The sequence below is a fragment of the Cyprinodon tularosa genome, unplaced genomic scaffold (assembly GCF_016077235.1).
Source record: "Cyprinodon tularosa strain WSP-4 unplaced genomic scaffold, ASM1607723v1 ctg442, whole genome shotgun sequence".
NCBI lineage: Eukaryota > Metazoa > Chordata > Actinopteri > Cyprinodontiformes > Cyprinodontidae > Cyprinodon > Cyprinodon tularosa.
The window spans coordinates 360,596-381,163 of NW_024039166.1; the positions used below are offsets into that span (position 1 = coordinate 360,596).

At 38.6% G+C, this 20,568-nt stretch overlaps 1 protein-coding gene across 1 annotated transcript in view; it reads right to left on the bottom strand.

Annotated features, from left to right (window-relative positions):
* Positions 1-1,674: 1,674 nt before the first annotated feature.
* The window catches only part of creb3l2 (cAMP responsive element binding protein 3-like 2), a 30,200-nt gene continuing 11,306 nt past the window's right edge, over positions 1,675-20,568 (bottom strand). The window contains exons 2-12 of the mRNA XM_038300223.1: positions 10,040-10,283; positions 8,716-8,918; positions 8,562-8,640; positions 8,115-8,317; positions 7,617-7,763; positions 7,465-7,523; positions 6,576-6,644; positions 4,877-4,976; positions 4,602-4,725; positions 2,021-2,249; positions 1,675-1,924 (exon numbers count right to left, since the gene is read on the bottom strand). Of these exons, the coding sequence (XP_038156151.1) occupies positions 1,855-1,924; positions 2,021-2,249; positions 4,602-4,725; positions 4,877-4,976; positions 6,576-6,644; positions 7,465-7,523; positions 7,617-7,763; positions 8,115-8,317; positions 8,562-8,640; positions 8,716-8,918; positions 10,040-10,283 (1,527 nt within the window). The 3' untranslated portion in view covers positions 1,675-1,854. The remainder of the gene's footprint in view (positions 1,925-2,020; positions 2,250-4,601; positions 4,726-4,876; positions 4,977-6,575; positions 6,645-7,464; positions 7,524-7,616; positions 7,764-8,114; positions 8,318-8,561; positions 8,641-8,715; positions 8,919-10,039; positions 10,284-20,568) is intronic.

The window sequence follows — 20,568 nt, forward strand, 5'->3', positions numbered from 1 at the left end:
AGTCTGTGGCTTCTGAAATTCACCTCAACTTGTTTTATTTTTAAATGTGTTTGGGGTTTTTTATACTGCAAGGCTGCTTTTGATATTTGTTTCCGTTATTATATTAATTTATTATATCTGTATTTATTTAGGTTATTATTCCAAAACATTAACATTTGTTTAAGTTTAATAAGAAATCTGCATAGACTGAATAGGAGCATTAAAACTTACCAAGACACTGATTATATCCCACTTTAGTTCATATATAATAAAAACCACATTATAGGGCTGAAACAATTAATTGGATTAATCATGATTGATTATTGAAACAATAGTCAACTTATTTAGTAAGCAATTAATTGTTTCCTGGAATATAGACTGTAAGACGTGTCATTAGCTGACAGCGAAACTCAGAGTAATTATACCTAAATTGAAAAAAAACCCTAAACATTTTGCATTTAAGATATAAAAAAAAACATTTTCTCCTGTCAATATGCTCTATTCAGCTCTTCTGAAGGCGCCATTACCTGAAGTAGTGAACTTTTAGTTACACCTGGTTTAATTTCGTAAAAAAAAAAAAATCTTCTTTAAGGAACTTTTTTCTATCAGATTTTTTTCTAATCGACTCAAAAATAATCAAAAGATGAATCGATTTGCTAAATATTTATTTGCAGCCCTATCAGATTATCATCCTCATAAGGAGTAGCAGGTGTTGCAAAGAAACCCCCAACAATTAAAATGCTTTTACTACGGAAAATACTTTATTCACTTTCAAAGCAAGAATACAGAGACTAGTTCAGACTGACTTTACAATGGAGCCAGACAGACACAAAGTCATTTTTTTTTACAAAGTGGAACCATCGACTGCAAGGAAAGGACTATGAGCAGAGCTTTACATCAACGGCTTTATTGATGAACTAGCTGATCTAAAAGGGTTTGACGGGACGTTAGAGAATCTGAGGGTGAGAAAATATTGCTGTAAAGCTCAAAAAGCCAACGTTCATAATTTATCAACAGCATGGAGCCAGAAATAGAGAAAGGGGATGAATTATAGATCGCTCCCGACACATTTAGACTCCCCCCCTTTATTAACAACCCACATTTACAAAAATAGAAACTTTCTCCACATTTATAAGTTGATATTTTTGGTGAATGCTGAGTTAAATTGATTAAGCGTCTTTTTATTTTCAGAAAAGAGGCTAATTTAACCAAGTAGTTACCTAAATACCTCGGCAGGACACTGAATATAAAAAGAACTTAAGGCATTAATGATGAGCTAAAATGATGAAAAAAATGTGTTTTTTCCACCAATGACAAAAATAGAGAAAAAAAAAAACTCTCAAAAAACATGAAAAATAAAAAAAAATCTCAATATTAATTTGATTTTTCTGTTTAGTTTCTGTTTTTTTCTTAGCGGGACTCAAAACAAATGCCCCAGAAACGTAAATATACATAGTATAAAAGGTTACAAATAAAATATTAAAATAAAGCATGAACACAAGCTAGTATCAAAATGTGATGAAAGCATTTTTAAGTAATAGAATAAAAAAAAAAAAAATCATAGCAACAAAAAAAAGTTTCTATAAATACTTGTGACATCATCAGTGTCCTGTAAAAAAAGCCTCACGTGTCGTGTTTTATAATTATTTCCTCTGGAATAAACGCCGCACTGCTCTGAATTTTTTATGTCAAGTCAGAAACCATCAGTGCAACTTTAATTCAGACACACAAGGCATCCAGTGCCTCTTTATTAGAATTTCGATGGAGCAGGCGGTGGCATCAACAGGGGGCGCTGTGGAGGAAATCTGCTTCAGGACACTTTAAAAAGCTCCAGAGGAACAAAACATATCTGCTGGGAGGGAGCGCAATCAGACCTCAGGAGGTCTCGTTGACCGATCGATCCAGCTCTAAAATTTTACTGCTGCTTCCATTCGCCCTCTGCGACCTGGAGCCAACACCAAGCAAAAAAATAAATAAATAAAAGATAATAATAGAAAAATCAGAGCGAATAATAAAAGTCCAATGCAGTGCTGATTGATACCTGTGCAGGTCGAGCAGCAGGTTCTTCTGTGTGTCGTTGCTTTTATTCCGGAAAGGCGGATGCGTCTCCGCCCTGCTCTGCTCCGAGCTCAGCTTCTGCTGCTCTGAGCGGCGCCACGCTGCCATGATGACCGCCGGCGCGTCCTCCCACTGCTCGGGATATTCGCCGCCCAGGCCCAGGAGGTGCGGCTGCTCGTCCTCAAAGGTCGACAGCAAACTCCTGGATTTCACTGAAATTGAAACAGAGACTTTTAACAAAGATGAACCTAAAAAGTAATCACTCCCTTTAACACTTTAAAATGGATCAAATATCTGTTATAAAAAACATTCCACATGCTTTTCTCCTCTTTTATAACAAAAACGAAGTTCTTAAAACTTTTCCGCGGCCTACGCTCAGTCCTAACTGCTGTTATTCTAAAAGAAAGAAAGCATCGGTTTGTGTGTGAGCAGGATGTGAGAGGAAGCTGAATTTGATTGTTAAGAAAATTATATCTGATCTCAATTACACCAGTATGTGTGTGTGTGTGTGGGAGGTAATGAGGATGTAGTGAAAGGTCAAATCAGTCTCTGTGGCTGTTGCTGCTGAGCTGTAGGTGGAATCTGATTAGTGGTGATGGTATAATGGACCACCAGGGTTTTACAGCCAGGAACTAATGATTCATGACAATGGGAGCAGCAGGGAAGGTCAGGCAAACTGAAAACTTTAGAGAAATGAACAACTTGGTCTGTTTTTTAGTTAGTTTGTCGCACTCAAACTCATTACATGAGTTTGAAATGATCTCCAACCCTCTTTGGATTTAAACATTAAATGGCATCACTGAGGATTTAAAAAACATTTCTTCAACCTCTTTTACTTTAAATGTTGCGTTTGTTTTGCATCCTCCACTCTCTCTGCTCAATAACTTCCCATTAAGAACAGCTTGATTACTTAGATTAAATCTCTTTAACTTGGTAAAAACAATCTGCTAGGAAAGAGATTTTATTTTTGGCAAATGCAAAAAGTATTTTCTCTCCTTTTTAAATAATAATAATAATTGAACTTTGTTGATCTCACATTGGAGAAATTTACCTCTGCATTTAACCCATCCCCTTGGGGAGCAGAGGGCTGCCATTGTGCGGCACTGAGGGAGCATTTAGGGGTTAAAGGTCTCGCTCAGGAACCCAGAGTGGAGGCAGTGGGTTTCGAACCAGTACTTGGAACCTTCACTGCACTAACCACTAGACCAACCCCATCCCATGTCAGGTTAACTCAGGGATTATGAAAATAAATCAACTTTATTCCTTTTAAATAGACATTTTAATATTTAAGCAGAATAATAAAGGATTGGTAGCTTAATACAGCTGCTGTTAAATCTGTTTAGAAATATTTCTAACATGCAAAATCAGTGATATCTGTACATCTGGAAAATATTCAATAACTATTTCAGAGTTAAAAGATTAACCTTGTTATGCTTTTTTTAAATTAACAAAGAATTAATTTTGAAAAGTGATTTTAAAAGGATTTTAAAAGTGGAGGAGTTTAGGTATCTTGGGGTCTTGTTCACGAATGAGGGGAAGATGGAGCTGGAGATCGATAGGCGGATTGGTGCGGCGTCTGCTGTGAAGCGTGCAGTGTACTGTATGGAGAGATATTTGTGCCATCGTTTTAAGCGCGCAGGAACCAGTCTGGTGGTTTCCTCTAGTGGTGTCAGCGCCGGTGGCGCAAAACCGGTCTGGCGCGCGCTCAACTGTGAAAAACCCTCTCTACACACTGTTCTCGCACTCAGTTTCATCTCTTTTTTCCATTTAACCGGATGTAGTATTTGGAACGAATGCTTTCATTGGATGAAAAGAAGCTGAGTGTGATTGGCTGATGGTATGGTTCATTTACATACATTGCTGAAGTCGCGAGCGCAGAGAGTTGAGCGAGCGGAGAAACAGCCGAGCGCACAGCTGGTGTTGAGTGTGGAGAGAGCAGGTCGAGCGCGAGCAGAGACGGATCCGAGCACAGCAGAGATGAAACTGAGCGCGAGAACAGTGTGTTGAGAGGGTTTTTCAGAGTTGAGTGCGCGCCAGACCGGTTTTGCGTGCGCTTGGATTGGTTCCTGCGCGCTGAAACCGATGGCACAAATATCTCTCCATAGTAACGGTCTGTTGTGGTGAAGAGAGAGCTGAGCCAAAAAGCAAAGCTCTCGATTTACCGCTCGATCTACGTTCCTACCCTCATCTATGGTCATGATCAAAAGAAAGAGATCCCGGATACAAGCGGCTGAAATTAGTTTTCTCTGTAGTGTGTCTGGGCTCTCCCTTAGAGATAAGGTGAGGAGCTCAGTCACTCAGGGAGGAGGCCCAGGGGGAGACCCAGGACACGCTGGAGGTTCTATGTTTCTCAGCTGGCCTGGGAGCGCCTTGGGATTCCCCCAGAGGAGCTGGCCCAAGTGTCTGGAGAGAGGAACGCCTTGGCCTCCCTACTGAAGCTTCTACCCGAAGGTTTTTTTTTTTATACTTCTAGTTCCATCAGTGCCGTACAACACATATAGAAGTTATTAATCTGATTTATATGTTGTTTGGGTGTCATCTAACGTCTACTGGTGTAAGCTTACCTGTAGTTGTGTAGGATTCTGGGATATGTTTGGATGCTACGCCCGTTTCGGTGATGCTTGACGACAGGGTGAAGCTGCTCGGGTAAAAACTCCCCAGAAACAGAGCGAAGCACAACACGACCACCTGTAGAGAAACCAACAGGCCGACGGAGAGGGAAGGAGGGGAGGAGGCGCGGATCCAGAGAGGGAGAGACAGATGAATAAATCAGGAATTACCATGGAAGCAGATGTTTCCATATTAATGACCACCAGCAGCACAGTCACATATATGTTACCATTAAGCATGATGACGTCTGGGTGCCGGCCATTCGGCAGGACTTCTGGATTTTTCCTGTCACCATCGCCTGCAGAGCCTGCAGCTGCTGCAGCAGAGATCTGCAAACACACAGTTAAAACTATATAATACTGTTTTATGTGAAACGGTTTAAAACCTTTTTTTTATAATAAAAAAAAAAAAAGAAACGGTTTAAAACTTCTGAAAAGCCATTAAAAGATTGCTTTAGAGAACTACATCTATCATCATGACTTATATTAATATAAACTTACAAAGAAGATGAGCTCTATGGAGGATAAAAAGTGCCAAAATTAAATAAATAAATACAGCATTAAATAAATAATTAAATGTGTCAATAATTAATTAAATGTGGAATTAAATAAATGTGTCATTAATTAAAACCCCGTCACTAATATAAAGTGCCACAATTAAATAAATAAATACAGCGATAAACAATTAATTACATGTGTAATTCATTAAATAAATAAGGAATTAAATATATAAATGTGTCTTAATTTAATAAAATACGTCTTCATTTTATAAAAAAAAATATATATATAATTATTTCAGTGTACATTTAATTATTTCATGGTCCTGTGTCGCAGTGCATCGAAACCATTAAAAGAATCTGTCAAACTCACCCATCAAAGTTAGGGGGCGGGGTTAACGCGAATCGAGTCTCTGTAATCGATTTGCTTCGCCTTAATGTGCAGGGTAACCAATCAGGTGTTAGATAACCGCCCCTTAACTTTGATGGGTGAGTTTGACAGATTCTTTTTTAATTAATTAATTTAATTGTAGCAATTTACATTAGTGACGTGGTTTTAATTAATTATTGACATATTTAATTATTTATTTAATGCTGTATTTATTTATTTAATTTTGGCACTTTTTATCCTCCATAGAGCCAATCTGTTAGGGTTTTAATAAACCAGCCGTTCTTCACTATTTACCATCATGTAAAACATGTTTGTTTTTCCTGCTCTTATCTCACAGACAGCCTCACACGTCGCGCTGACTCTCTCCTGTCGATGATTAAAAAGCAGCACGAGTGTGCCATCCAGGTGCAGCAGCACAAAAACACACTCCAACACTCTATTTATCTTTTCAGAGGTGACAGTGAAGCAAACTTCAACCACTGAACGAATAAACCCAACCTGAAACAGCTGTCAGGGATGCACTTAACCCGGTGCTCCCGCTTTGCGAGGCGCACGCCGAATGACTGACGCCGCTTCAGCGTTTCACGCCGAAAATGGACTCATGATTATGCATGTAAAGCTGCAGCTGAATGCATCCGCAGGGAGCCTCTGATTCAGCGTTATTTTCAAATCACAGAGCGGAGTCATTGTTTTCCAGCTCAGCAGGATCCAGGCGGTCGGGGTTGAAGCCCCACCAGGAAGTGATCCTGCAGGCTGTAATCAAGCCTTCAAAGAAACAAAGCATTCAAACTTTGGCATTCGGTTCCCAAAAGTTCTGAATCTGAATCCTTGATTTTTCTCTCATATACTCTTATACTTCAACTGGTGAATCTCCTTCTTTATAAAATCTCCCTAATAAGACAGAAATATGTATTTTACTTTGAAACTTCCAACAAAACAGGAGAATCTGACGCCTTCAGAAAGAAAGAGCTTTCTGTAAACAATCTCCAATTTCTAAAACAAAAACAAAAAAAACACAAAGAAATGTTTTAATGCTCTTACTTGTTTGTGCACTCCAGAGTTTCCACTTTCCTGCGCAGCTCGCTGTTTTCATTGGAGCATGTCTCCACCCTGTGGTCACACACCAGCATCACAATGTTATGAGCAGCACATGTCTAAGTTACAGTAGTGGTGGTTTTCACTACTTAGCTCTTTATTCAAGGGTTTAATATCAAATATACACCATTATAGGGGTGATATTCTAATATATATATATTTTTTACAGATTTGTTAAGGTATTTTTTATTTTTATTTAACCAGGAAGTCCCATTGAGATTAAGAATCTTTTTCAAACCATAGGAAGTTCATACATATTTACAACATATTACATTTTTCATAATAAAAAAATTAAAAATAAAATCAGAGCAGTATGTTAAAACACATTGAGCATCTCAGGAAAAACAAGCACATATCTCCATCACTATATTCTTCATGGTTACTTTAAATTCAGTAATGGACAGGAGAGTTTCTAATTTGAGCTCTTTCTGGAGGTTATTCCATCCCCAAGGTGCAGAGTAGGAGAATGCAGTTTTTCCCAACTCAGTTGAAGCTCGGGGTACATTAAAAAGTAACCACTGAAAGGAGCGCAACTGATAACTACCAGAACTCACAGAGAGGAGGTTACAGAGGTACGGTGGGAGTTTACCAAGTATTGCTTTATAGATAAAGATATACCAGTGCTGTTTTCTACGAATTGTTAGTGATGTCCAACCAACTAGATCATAAAGAATGCAGTGATGAGTAAGGGACTTAGAATTTGTAATGAATCGTAATGATGCATAGTACACTGAGTCAATATGATGCAAGATGGAGGATGCAGCATGCATGTACAATATTATTTATTATTAGCTTTTAACAAACGAAAAAATGTAGGGGAAGAAGTTAGGCTTACTTTTTCTCAAGAGCATCCATGTACTCCTTCTTCTTCCTGCGACTCTCCTGAGCTGAAATCTAAACAAATTTAAAGCAAGATCAGTATGCAATTTTAATTTACTATTAAATGTTTCTATATCTTACTTGAGGATCTCTGTCCCTGTCTCCTACCTTGTTCTTGATCTTTCTGCGGATCTTCTTAAGGGCCTTTTCTTCAGCTTTAGTGAGTGGCAGTTTGGTAGGAACGGGATAACCTTCGGCCACCAGAGTTCGACGCTCCTCCTCCGTCAGGATTAGCGGCCCAGACCCCTGTAGCTTCTACAGGGAGAAGAAGGGGAATTAAACTGTTGCTGCAGCAAGATGAGGATGACTTTTAAAGCCTCTTTGGCTTTCATAAAAGCAGGGAATCTTCTTCTACAACAGGTTGGAACATAAAGAGGAGGGGATCTCTGTTGGTCTTTGTCAATTTTCTATCAATTTCTGTGTGGATTCTGAAACATAAACCTGCTGAAATACCCATTTAAATATATTAATCTTTCTGGATTTTTATTCTAAGGTGCTATAAACATCTCTATGTGTCTGGATTGATAAGTTTGGAGGGTGCTGTAACTCATATATCTAAAATAAAATGAGGTAAAGATGAGAGAAAACAGACACCAGGATCCTTACATGAGGAGCGGTGAGCAGAGGGGAGTTGGACAAGGAGGAAGCGGCGCGGGGAGACACCTTGACGCTGGGCTGAGATGGAGAGGGGCTGCTGGGGGAGGTGGGGCAGGACAGACTGGGCGGGGCATGAACGGGGCTCTGGCTGCCCTCTGAATCACTGCCGTGGGAGCTGGGAGGAGTGGGGGGCATCTGTGGGGACTCCAGGCCTAAAAAACAATAAACAGCAGAAAATAATTAATTTAAAACTTACATTTTTTTTAAAGATATAATAAACACATCAACAGTTTCTTTAAGGTTTTTTATGGAACATAATTATGTAGTTAAGGGTTTCTAGAGGAAAAGTTTTAGTTCATTTTTATCTCAAATGTTTTCTGTTATTTTAAAAATTGCCAGTAGGGGGCGTTGGAGCACCAGATAGCAACATTTAGAGGATAAACACTGAATTCTGACCTTTGGGTGAAAAATTGAGGAACTGATCCACTTCATGCGGCTCCAGCTTGATCTCAGGGATGATTTTCTCCTCCTTAATCTGAAAATAAACAGACAGCGTCAAAAACTGAACAAACTACGACTCCGATTTAAAAATGCACCTTTACTCTCCCACCTTAATGGCTTTGCCTTGGTTGGCTATGTTGGCGACTGCTGCTTGGGAGACGGGGGCCAAAGCGGGACCCTCAGGCCCACGAGGCTCCTCACCGGAGGCCAGAGGGAGCGGAAGAGTGGGGAGTAGAGAAGGAGTCTCACAAAGGAGGCCCTCAATGGCCTCATGCTGCTCCATGGCCCACTCAGAAGAGTCTCCATCTGACTCTGTGGTGGAAAAGCATCACACAGATCTTAATAATGTAGCGGGTGTGAAAATTGTATTTATACACCAGGTTTTGTCATCCTATAAATATAAACTTGACTGTATTTTAAAGCAAAATTATATAAAAACACAAATAAGCTAATATTTTCTTTTATTTAAGTGTTTAAATCTAATTTTAAAAATGTGTTAGTTCTAAATCGGAAGAGTGGAAAGCTTTTAAATGCCCTCAGATTTGATCTAATTAGTAAATAGAGTCAACTCTCTGAAAATGCAGGTTTAATTATGTCTAAAGAACGAAGCAGAGAGATCACGACACATTTGAGGAGTTTAAATAAGAACTTAAATCGAAGCTTTAACGCAGAAATTTAAAATGGATGGATAGCTTTTATTAAAACTGCAGCCAAGAGGCCTGTTGTAACTTTGGAGGAGCTGCAGAGATGCACAGCTCAGCAGGATGATGACTAGTCATAGAAGACTACCGAGAAATGAGACGAAGAAGGAAAGAAAAAGTCTGCAAATGTGGGAAAGGTGGCACTACATGAAAATCAGCATCAATAAGGAAATATTACAGGGTTTACACGTTATTTAATGCTTTTTAATTATCTTTTAATGCACATAGAAATAATCTTAATGCCATCAACAAGTACCCATGTCTTATATATATCTTTATATATATATATATATATATATATATATATATATATATATATATACACTAACAAGGCTATATTCTTTGTCATCTTCATCGTGGACAGGCTGCAGCCATATATATCTCCACCTCAAGCTTCTTTTCCAAAGCCTTTTAATGCCACGATCATCAAATTTAATGAATTTTAATTCCAATTAAGGCCTTAATTTAAAAAAAAATTATAATTTAATGACTTTTAAGGATTTTTAATGACCCGCGGAAACCCTGTATTAACACTCAACAAATGTCGATACATGGTGGTGGAAGCATTATGCTGTGGGGATACTTTTTTCTTCAGGATAGTGAATCAAAACATTTAAATAAAAAACTCCTTCCTAAGTAACTTGTTCCAAAAATCTCTCAGTAGATCTAATGTTAATGGCCATGTGTGTGAAATGCTGGATTACGAAGATCTTCCTCGCACTCGTGTCCCACCTGCTTCGCTGCCGTGTTCTCCGGTCAGGTGCGACAGCGGCGACTGAGGCCGGCTGTCTCCGCACAGCGAGTAGCTGTGCTCGGCGGTGATGTGCGGCGGCAGAGGAGAGGAAGGGGACAGGTCGCCGCCGTCCTCCCCCTCCATGGGCTCCTCGTCTCCTTTGTCCCCAGACAGGAAGGGGTCGCTGAGCAGCTGGCCCAGCAAACCATCCGGGGAGAGGTCGTCAAGGAGTTCGGAGAAGTGCTTCAGAAAAACAGAAAAGAAATATTCTTAGAGGATGGGAGGCAGCAGACTGATAATTAGACAAAAACCACAGCATTACAAGCATCTGACAGCAGCTCAGTGATTACAGGCTTTTAAATTCTTTATTGCTACCTTCAGCCCCCTCAGGGAACCGACCCAATCGGATACTTATCCACCGCCTCTAATCAACATTGTGTGTCTGTGATTCTCAGTGTGGTGATACTTTAACATGCAGACATTAACGCACAAAGCCTCCTGCTGTGGGTCTCCTCCTTCAACCCCCATCGTCTCTCTTCTCTAACCACATTCCTTCATCTCCGAGGTGAAGACCACGCTCCTGTTCCAGAAGCACAGACGCCCTCCTGATGCACCGATAACGCATTGATATACATCTACAGACAGAGCAGCTGGTGCAGTTTAAAATAAGAAAGGGCTCCGAGTTAAAGTGTAAAAACATTTATCACACATTGGTTCAGTTTATTATGATAGTCGGTGTTAAAAGTCTAATTTCAGCTGAAAAAATATGAATTTCTTTCTAGGATCGATCGACAAAAAGATGGAGTAATTAACTTTCAATTGTTTAATTGACCACCTTTTTAGTGAAATCGGCAATTGTTTTACTACTTTATCATTAAATAAACCTCCTTTTTAATTTTTTAAGGTGCATTTTTGCAGCTTTCAACCAAAACCTTAAAACCCTTTAATCCCAAAACAAGACAGTTTTCCCTCCCCTTATGATCCTGAAACATTTAGAGAAAGAAACAGATTAAACAAAACAAAAAGTTTCAAAGTTTAATCTTTTTCTGGTAAAAAAGAAGCTTTCACCACAAACCTGCTGCCCCTAATAAACAAAGTTCAACAGGTTCTGATAACAGCAAGGAAATCTGCATAAAAACCTCTGGAAAAGGACGGAAATGGGTCATTTTTAGCAATGCTATTTGAACCGATTGCTTAGATGATTCAAAGAGACATAAACCACTTAAAATGATGTCAAAGCCGTAAACATAATTAGCTGATTAGGAGTTAAATTGAAAAAGAAATACAACAGGTATCATTACGATACATTCAGCTAAATATCCAGCATTTCTCTAAGTCCGACACAAACACATGACCTCTCTTCCTCTGCTGCTGTTCGCTCCCTACAAGTCCCGTTTCCAGGCTCGCCGAGCGTAAACACCAACGGCACGCCGTGAATCTTTTCAAGAAGGAAGAAGACAAATATTTACACATTTCTCCTCCCAGTGTGTCGTTTTCAGACTTCCAGGGTAAAGAGAAGCACGGCTGCAGTAAAACAATCTAACAAAGACCCTTAACCCCTGATTGCTCCCAGGGCGCCGCACAATGGCAGCCCTCTGCTCCCCAAGGGGTTAAAGGAGGTAAATTTCTCCAATATGAGATCAATAAAGTTTAATTATTATATGAGGCGACGCTGTAGCGTGAGGGCTAAATCTCAGCTGGCAGAACTGAATCATATTAAGTCTTAATAAAAGCCGGCGTCCTCCATCTTTACAGGCCTCTGCAGACCTTGGTGAGAGTTCAGCTGTTTTATTCTGGTTTGCAGAGCAGAGATAAATCTGAATATAGAAAGTTAGATGAATGTGACACAATGGAAGTCTTTGCACCCCAAAAAATTAAAACTAAAACTATACAGAACAAAGAATTAAATAAAAATGATTCTGTAAATCATCAAATTTCCAGGATGAAATAATTCCTGTTTCTAAACAAAAGAGCATGATGCTGCTTCCATGTAAAACTCATCTTAGGTTTCTTCAGACAAATGAACATAATCAGAAAGTGTAGATTTGATGCAGGATTCAGGTATTTATACGTAAGGAAGAACCAGACCTGCAGAGGTAGAGATTTCTCTTTCTAACATCTTCTCCTAGGAGTTTTCCTTGTTATGACATCACAGTTCATCGTTATCTGAGCTAAAAAATGAGCTTTTCTTCCTTCAACTGCCATAAATTTAAAGATAAATGACCAATCAGCAGGGGAAGGATGATTCTTTGTGGAGAAAGTAGCGACTGGGAGTGGTTCAGCTCTGCCAGCATGAAAACAGAACCACACCAAACTCCCACACCGAGGCTCCATGAGCTCCCTGTCATTTCAGCCTGCGGTCGTGGTCAAGAACGACGGAGGACCGGCCGCCTGCTGGGCGTAGCTCAACGCACACCCAACAGAGACCTCTTTGTCCCCCTCCTGCTCCTATGAGGGAGGCGTTGTTAAGGGCCGGCTGTAACTCGAGATTCTCCAGCTGGGAAACAGAACCAGGGAGTCCGAGGCCCGACTAGAGGAACCTGGAGACTTAAGCAGAGCTTTAACTCAGACCTCAGGGAGTGAAAACCATTACAAAGAGGCTATTCTGATTTTTTCCTGAAAAAGATATTCTGGCAATGCAGTAAAAAATTAACTGGCACAGGACATCTCTGAAAGATGAGATTTTAATCTTTTAATTGAAGGTTGTAGATGGAGATTAATGCCCAGGCTTAGGCTAATGCAAAATCTCTCTTAGAAGCTTAGCAGAACTTTTAATATGGCAGATCTTAATCGAATCAAAGTAGAAGCAGTAGGAACTTGAAACTAGGTCAGAAGAGCATAAAAATCCAAAACTTTATCCTGATAAAGATGCAAAAAAAAAAAAAACCAGGCCGTAATTTATTCATGCATCCATCAAACTGAGGATCTTTTCATTTAAAATGACATAAAAATTCAGCTTCTGATGTTTTATAGGGCAATTCATTTTTGTTAGCTTTAACCACAGAAACCAATTCGTTCCAATTTGTTTAGATACAATCAAATAAGCTATAAAAGTGAGAAGTTATAATCTTAACCCAAGTTTAAACTGATTCATTAAAAAAAATAATAATAAATATTAATATCTAAGGCTATTTTTTTTTATTATTTACAACTAAAATAAACACGTCTACCTCAAAATTGTATAGTTTACATCAGGGGTCACCAACCTTTTTAAGGCTGAGGGTCACTTCAAGGGTACCGAGACTTAGGAAGGGCGACCATTACTGACCATTGAGCTGCAAGGGTTAGCGTTAGCCTAAACTTTGTTCATTATCAACATATTTTTATTGTTTCTGTTAATTTCTAAGTTTATTTAGACATTTTCATTTTGAAATCTCTATAAATGATTAAAAAGAAGAGCAACAGAATAAAATAAAATTTCAAACTTAGCCCACTGGCCCCCCATGTGGTCCTTGAGGGCACCGCGTTGGTGACCCCTGGTTTACATTATCTTTGATGATAGCGAAAGCAACTTAAAAGAAAGAAAATTTAATTTGTTTATCATGAGGTTGAAACAATTAATCAGATTAAATGGATTAATCTTGATTAATCGATTAATGAAATAATCGTCAATTAATTTAGCAATCAATTAATTATTAACTGGAGTATAGAGAGGGTAAAAAATGGCTCTATCTGACAGAGTGACTCACTTAGAGCAGGAATTATACCAAAATTGTAAAATAAATATATGAATGTTTTGCATTTAAGATTGAAAAAAAAATCTGGAAAAGTTTAGCTTCACCTGGTTTAATTCTGTCAAAAAAATGTTTTTCAGGAACCTTTTGGGATCTGATGATTAACTGAAAAAAAAAATCAAAATATTAATCAATTTGCAAAATAATGATTGGTTGCAGCCCTAGTTTATTCCTCCGAAGTCTGTTACCGGGCAGATCAGTGAGCAGGTGAAAAGACCTTTTGCTCATGTACAGCTAATATTCTGTAGCTTTATTGTGAGCAAGAAGAAAGAGGGAAGTTTAATTATGTAACACATGTTTCTCCTTAAGTCCAACCTGATTTAAGTTTTTTTTTTACTGTCCATCCGCTCCTAAATAAGCCCCCACGCTCAGATCCAGCTGTGTTCTGTACCCTGACCTGGACTCAGCTGCTGAGTTTACTCCTCAGCTGACAGGACACCTACTCATAAAGTAAACATCCTAAACCAAAGCGGCCTCCTATCAGGACAAACCAGGTGACTCATTAGTTTGATTGGGAATCAGATCTTTGGCTTCAAACGTTACAAATCCTCAACGTGTCCAACTATCAGCAGATAAGCTGAATGAACAAGTGAACTTTTACCTGACAGAAGTTTACATCAATTTCTCATTCCTCCCTTTAGTTCAAGTCTCTTAGAGGAAGATATTTATTTCGTCTCTTTTCCCAGATGGCGTCGAGTTATAATAAAACAGTTTCCTAAACTTCCTGTTTATGTTTCATGCTCTGCTATTTAGAGCTGATCATAAGGTCCAATTTGGTCTTTGCCTTTTTTATCAGCTTAGATTGGCAAAGGCGTAATTTACTGCAAGATATTGAATGGTGACAGAAATTAAGCTCTTTATATAAAGAAAAATTTTAGCTATTGTAAAAATATGCAGTAAATAAAATACCAAAGAGTCTGACAAAGAAAAACACTTTATGAGGCACCAGAATGATTGCTAAACAGCTGTTGGATGAGCTAGATTTTGCCCAGAACGACAACCATATGCTTAAAAAACAAATATTCTGGTGAGCTTTTGTTTCCTTCAGAGAATCAATCTGGTGTTTTAACTTTTGTAAGAGAATATAAAGAAACTGTAAGGCGTAATTCACCCTAAAACGGTGGGAAACGATGGAGTCAAATTTGAAACCTTTAGACGTTTTCCAGCCTCCAGCTGTGCATGAGATATTCATGATAGGAAAGTAGGACTAGGAGTCACTTATCAGCTGTTGTAACAACACTGAGCTCACAGCTGGCAGACTGTTTGAGCCACGACACAGATAGAGTGGCGGTGATACTAGCAAATCACAGGCCTTAGGGGGGAACTGGGGAACTGGTGGAGCTCGACTTGACAGGTTGAGGCGTAAGATTTTTAAAATAAATCCCTATTTTTCAAATAATAATGAAAAAAAAACTATTTATCTCCGTGAGATTCCAACCATATGACCTCGCTAAACACAAAAAACATCCTTTTTTTTCAGAGGGACCTGAGCCGGTTCCCACACGGATAAGGCGGCAAAGCAGACACTCCCTGACCCTGACTCTCGACATCGATCCCAACCAGACTTTCTAAACACTAAGAAGTAATCAGAGATCCGGTATCGGCTCCAGGAAAAGGACAAATAACAAAGCAGGGTAAAAGGAGAAAAGAAACTTAAGGATTATGGTAGCTACAATCAGAAGGTTTTTAATGTTATTTGGAGGTTATAGTTAAATAACACCAGAAATGTATTTAATATTAGACGCATATGTTCCCTAATCAAAGTGAAAGTGAGCGTAATCCACTAAAGCAAAGATATTGTCACCAGTGAATACCCATCCAGTTCTCCTGTTCCAACATAAGCTCAGATCGAGGCGATGTGTACCATAGTCTGGTATACTGGTGAGAAGGAATTTTAAAACCCAAAATTTTAAGAGCAGAAGAATGGAGATCTAACAAACAGGAACCCTATGCTGGGATTTAAAAGTGGTCTGTCAGGAACCCAGAATCAGAATCAGAAATACTTTAATAATCCCAGAGGGAAATTACTTTTGTTTCACGCTCCAGTTACAGTTTTATATATATATATACACACATCCAACTACACAAGATAAAAAATATAAAAAGCAAAATAAAAAACAGATAAAATATATACACATATAGCTCTTCTATATATATATATATATATATATATATATATATATATATATATATATATATATATATATATATATGTGTGTAAAAACTAAATCCAAGTAAAGTGAAAATCTAAGTAAAGTGAAAATCCAAGTAAAGTGATACGTGGCGTGCAAAAAAAGTGCATAAATGTCAATTATGGAAATGGAAATAATGGAAATGTTCTTGTAACAGAGGCTCTGGTAAAATTCTGGAGTCATTTCTATTCCCATTTCTTTTTTCTATTAGTTGCAGAGTTTGTTTGCCGGATAAAGAGCTGTTTGTAATTAAAACTTTGCAAGTTTTTTGCAGTTATACGTCACGTCTCTAAACCCCTGTTAAAACTCAACCTTTAGGTTTGGTAGTTTAAAAAAATATACAAAAAATGTGGGCTGTAGGAAAACGTTATTCTTCATTTGGCTAAACAACTAAGATATATCACTGCAAAAAATGTAAATCTGAAAAAGGAATTTTTTCTGAAAATAAGTGAATGTTTTCTTGAAACTAGCAGATAAGTGAGACACTTTGCGACTGGAATAAGATAATTTAAATGTAAAATAAGAAAAAACAACGGCAGCCTCTTATTGGAAGTCAATATTATCTAATTATTCTATTCTAACCTCAAAAAACCCACCGTTTTAAAGAGTTTACAATAACAAGTCTTTTTTAAGCATTTTACCAGTGTAATTTTAATGCATTCTGAGTTGTTATTTTTGAAAATAAAAAACCCAAACTTTTGGTCACATTTGAACTGATGCAGCTTAGGCTTGATGCAGCTTGGGTGTTTTACTCACCCAATTTTCATGTATATATTCAGAAACAAGGGAGTGTTAGCTTTCAGATAACGTATCACACATGTAATTTGGGCTTACAGTTCCTCGGTTATTTGCTTTTCCATTTTGGTATGCAAAATAGGTGAATCTCCCAGAAATTAGGTGGGTATTAAGAGGTTAAGGGTAAAAATGCTCATTCCATTGGCAGATCATCTTTTTTTCCTGCTCAAATTAAGGGTAAATGCACTTATTTTAAGAATTTTGCACTCATTTTCAAAACATGTTTGCAATATAAAACTTTATTTCTGCTTCAGCTGATTTTGATAGATGGGGGAAAATGTTTGGAGAGTGATTGTTGGGCTATATGAGGCTTTTAGATATATACACATGCCACAAAAACAGTTAAAGTTTAGTTTTCTGTATTCTGTACATTAAACATTTGATGGTCTGGCTGCTTTCTTCACAAATCCAAATCACTAAGTGAATTTCACCAAACTCTTGCACAGATAATTTAAGAGGAAATAAGTGTGCTCGGGCGCTAAGCAGTTTATTAAACAGGTCATTCTTCAGGAATGTTTATCCTGGATCATTGATAGCTCAACATTAAGGTCATATATGGTAAATATTAACGAGTTGGAAACCTCAAAAATGGCTTCAAACACAAAGACAAATTGGTGAGGGATTATTTTTGCTTGTGAAAGTAAGCTTTTGCAAACAGTAATTTGATAAAATATGCAATTTAAAGGTTAATATAAGAGGAAACTAAATATATGTAAAGATTTAAACTCTATAACCTTCATTTTGAGTTCCAACACACGTTTGATAGGGGTGGAGTGATGGTTAGAGTAGATAAATAACAGGATGTGAGACAGTGTGAGGGAAGTCCTGCTTGACAGCAGCTGTTTACTCTCCACCCATAGTGGAGGAGATGAACGCATTACAGGAATGTTTAAATCCAACCAAAAACTATGCAGAATCAATTAAAAACTATTCACAGACACAGTGATCCATTTCTATTTTAGGTCACAGACCGACAAATAAGTCTGAGGTCAGCCTGGCTGATATAGACCCAACAACATGGTGAAAATGTCCGTTTCTGAGCCCCTGTTTCTAATCTGAGAGCTGAGTGTTCTACATCCAAACTCTAAAACACACACAGTGCTGCCCTGTCAGGCTGACCACCACAGAAAACAACACCCACTGTTCCTCCGCCAGCATTGCACAATAACTTCAGGGTTACACCCCACAGTGATAAACCGTTTTCCAGCCCACTTGTGTAATAGCTTCAAGGCTACATTTAGTATAAATAAATACCGGTCAGATACTGAATGACATATCTTATCACTGTGTGAAGCAGACATAAACACCCCAAACCTTAGAAAACAACTATTTTACAATTTTTTTCTCCAACCTGTTTCTTTAACAGGATACTTGCCAAACATTTTGTGTATAAATCACCGTTATTTGTGGGATCCGGACAATAACTGAACAATTTCAACATAAAGCTGTTTGCTTTCAACCGATTTCACTGTTTAAGCAGCATGCATGCAATGTTTGCAACTATTCTGGGTACAAGTTACCTGCTGACAGTGATGGGAGTAATGGCGTTGAAAGTAACGGCGTTACTAACGCCGCTACCTTTTTTAGTAACGAGTAATCAAAATTATTACTCTTACTTTAACTATAACGCAGTTACAATTGCCGACACCCCGTTACTGCACGTTACTCAGGTCGCACAATTAACCTTTTTTCATGATAGGACTCGTGCGCGCGTCATGAGCGAGGGGAGGATGGAGAGTGAGGAGGACTCCAGCGGCAAAACAGCGCTTTCCAGATGGAAATACCGGTGTTACGTCGAGCTGCGTTTCCCCATCAGATACGGTTTCCCCTGCATCTCCGCACAGCGCGGTGGCACGATTCAACACGGAAGCGACAGGAAACGCGCATGCTCGCTAAAGGCGCGCAACAGTCACCCTGTGCTCGCGCCACAGGAGAACTACGGAGAGCGTGAACGACCATTAGCCTATATGGAGAAAGGGAGAAATATGGATGGATGGATGGATGGATGGATGGATGGATGGATGGATGGATGGATGGATGGATGGATGGATGGATGGATGGATGGATGGATGGATGGATGGTGGATGGATGGATGGTGGATGGATGGATGGATGGATGGATGGATGGATGGATGGATGGATGGATGGTGGATGGATGGATGGATGGATGGATGGATGGATGGTGGATGGTGGATGGATGGATGGAGCTACATGTTGCAGTATCTATAACAACCCAAACACAGGATTTCAGAATTAGACATCCTCAGTTATTAATTTCATACACTCGCAAAAGTAACGCAATAGTTACTTTTACTACTAACTAGTTACTTTTATTGTGGAGTAACTCAGTTACTAACTCAGTTACTTTTTGGGAGAAGTAACTAGTAACTATAACTAATTACTTTTTCAAAGTAAGGTGCCCAACACTGCCTGCTGAAATAGATATTATAGTAGAGAGTTAGAAAAAGATGGCTTTTGTTTGAATATTAAGTATAAGTGAAGGAGAGACATGTTTATAGCGTGCAAAAAAATACTATGGTAATGGTTGATTATATTGTAGGTTCTGTTTCTGGGTTCTTATTGTCTTTATGACCGACCCCCATATATGCAGCATGGAAAGACTGTTAATGTGGAACAAAAATCCAGCTGTTTCTCCATCTTGTTAAAAGTGGGTCAGCACTGAGTCATGCCTAACCTTTTCCATGTCTGCACACTGACCATTAAACACACCCCTCTGCGACTGAATTCCCTCATTCCTCCACAGACAAATACTCGGCTGTTTTTTCCCCAAACACCTTTCACTTAAGCGATGATCTCTAAACACCTAAATTCAGTTTTAGTTTAGGGGTGAGAGTAATTGATCCGAGTCTATTCAGCTATTCTGCTGATTTTATTGTGTTTTTCCTGCTGGATCTTCCATCCCCATCCAATTTTTTTGCAGCTGCAGGGTAAAAAATTTGGTCAAGGGGAACTTCTACATCTTCAGGCTTGTCTGGGCGAGCCGTTTATCCAAATTCCTCTGTTGGTTTAGATTTGTGAGGTGGATGCTTTCCAAGGAGACGTCTGACTAAGCCTTCTAGTAGTGCACACTGACACATTAAACCACGGAGACCAAACTCTGCAGGGGTGAGTCTGATCTAGTGGAAAAAGTTAAACCCTCTTAAGCCAAATGACAAACTTACCTGCTGAACAAAGATTTCCCTTCAAGATCAAATGAATATGTTGCTAAAGTTACTTCAACCAAACAGAATATGATAGAAACACTTACGGTATGTGTTATTTTCCATTTAACAAAAAGCAAATAGGTTTTTGTATTAAAAGCCTAAATAAGATTTTCTGACAATATTTCTAAGAAAAAAAATATTTACTCTTGGAGAATGCAAACATTTATGCTAAAGAATGATTAAAGCTGCAGGAATCTGTCACCAGTTTTACTTCCTCTCTTATATCCTACATTTAAATTTAGCTTAAACAAGCCGCCGGTTACAAACCAAAGTCAAGAAACAAAGAGGTTTTTTTAAAGCTATGGTTTCAAAACTCCTAAAAATATGCACATTGTGCAGTTAAAAACAATTTTTATGAGATGCTGCAGAGAGTCCATGAATGATAGGGAACAGTTGAATGCAGCTGCACATTGTACATCAGCTGGCTGGAAGAGGACTTCCATAATGAGATACACAAATTATGCTCCTTGGAAATATGTCGGCTGGTGTAAAACAAAGATAGTTAAAATAAAGCTGTGTAACTTTTAGACCGTTTTAATGCCTCCGATAGCAACTGGCAGCTCTGCACTGCTGCAGAAATCAAA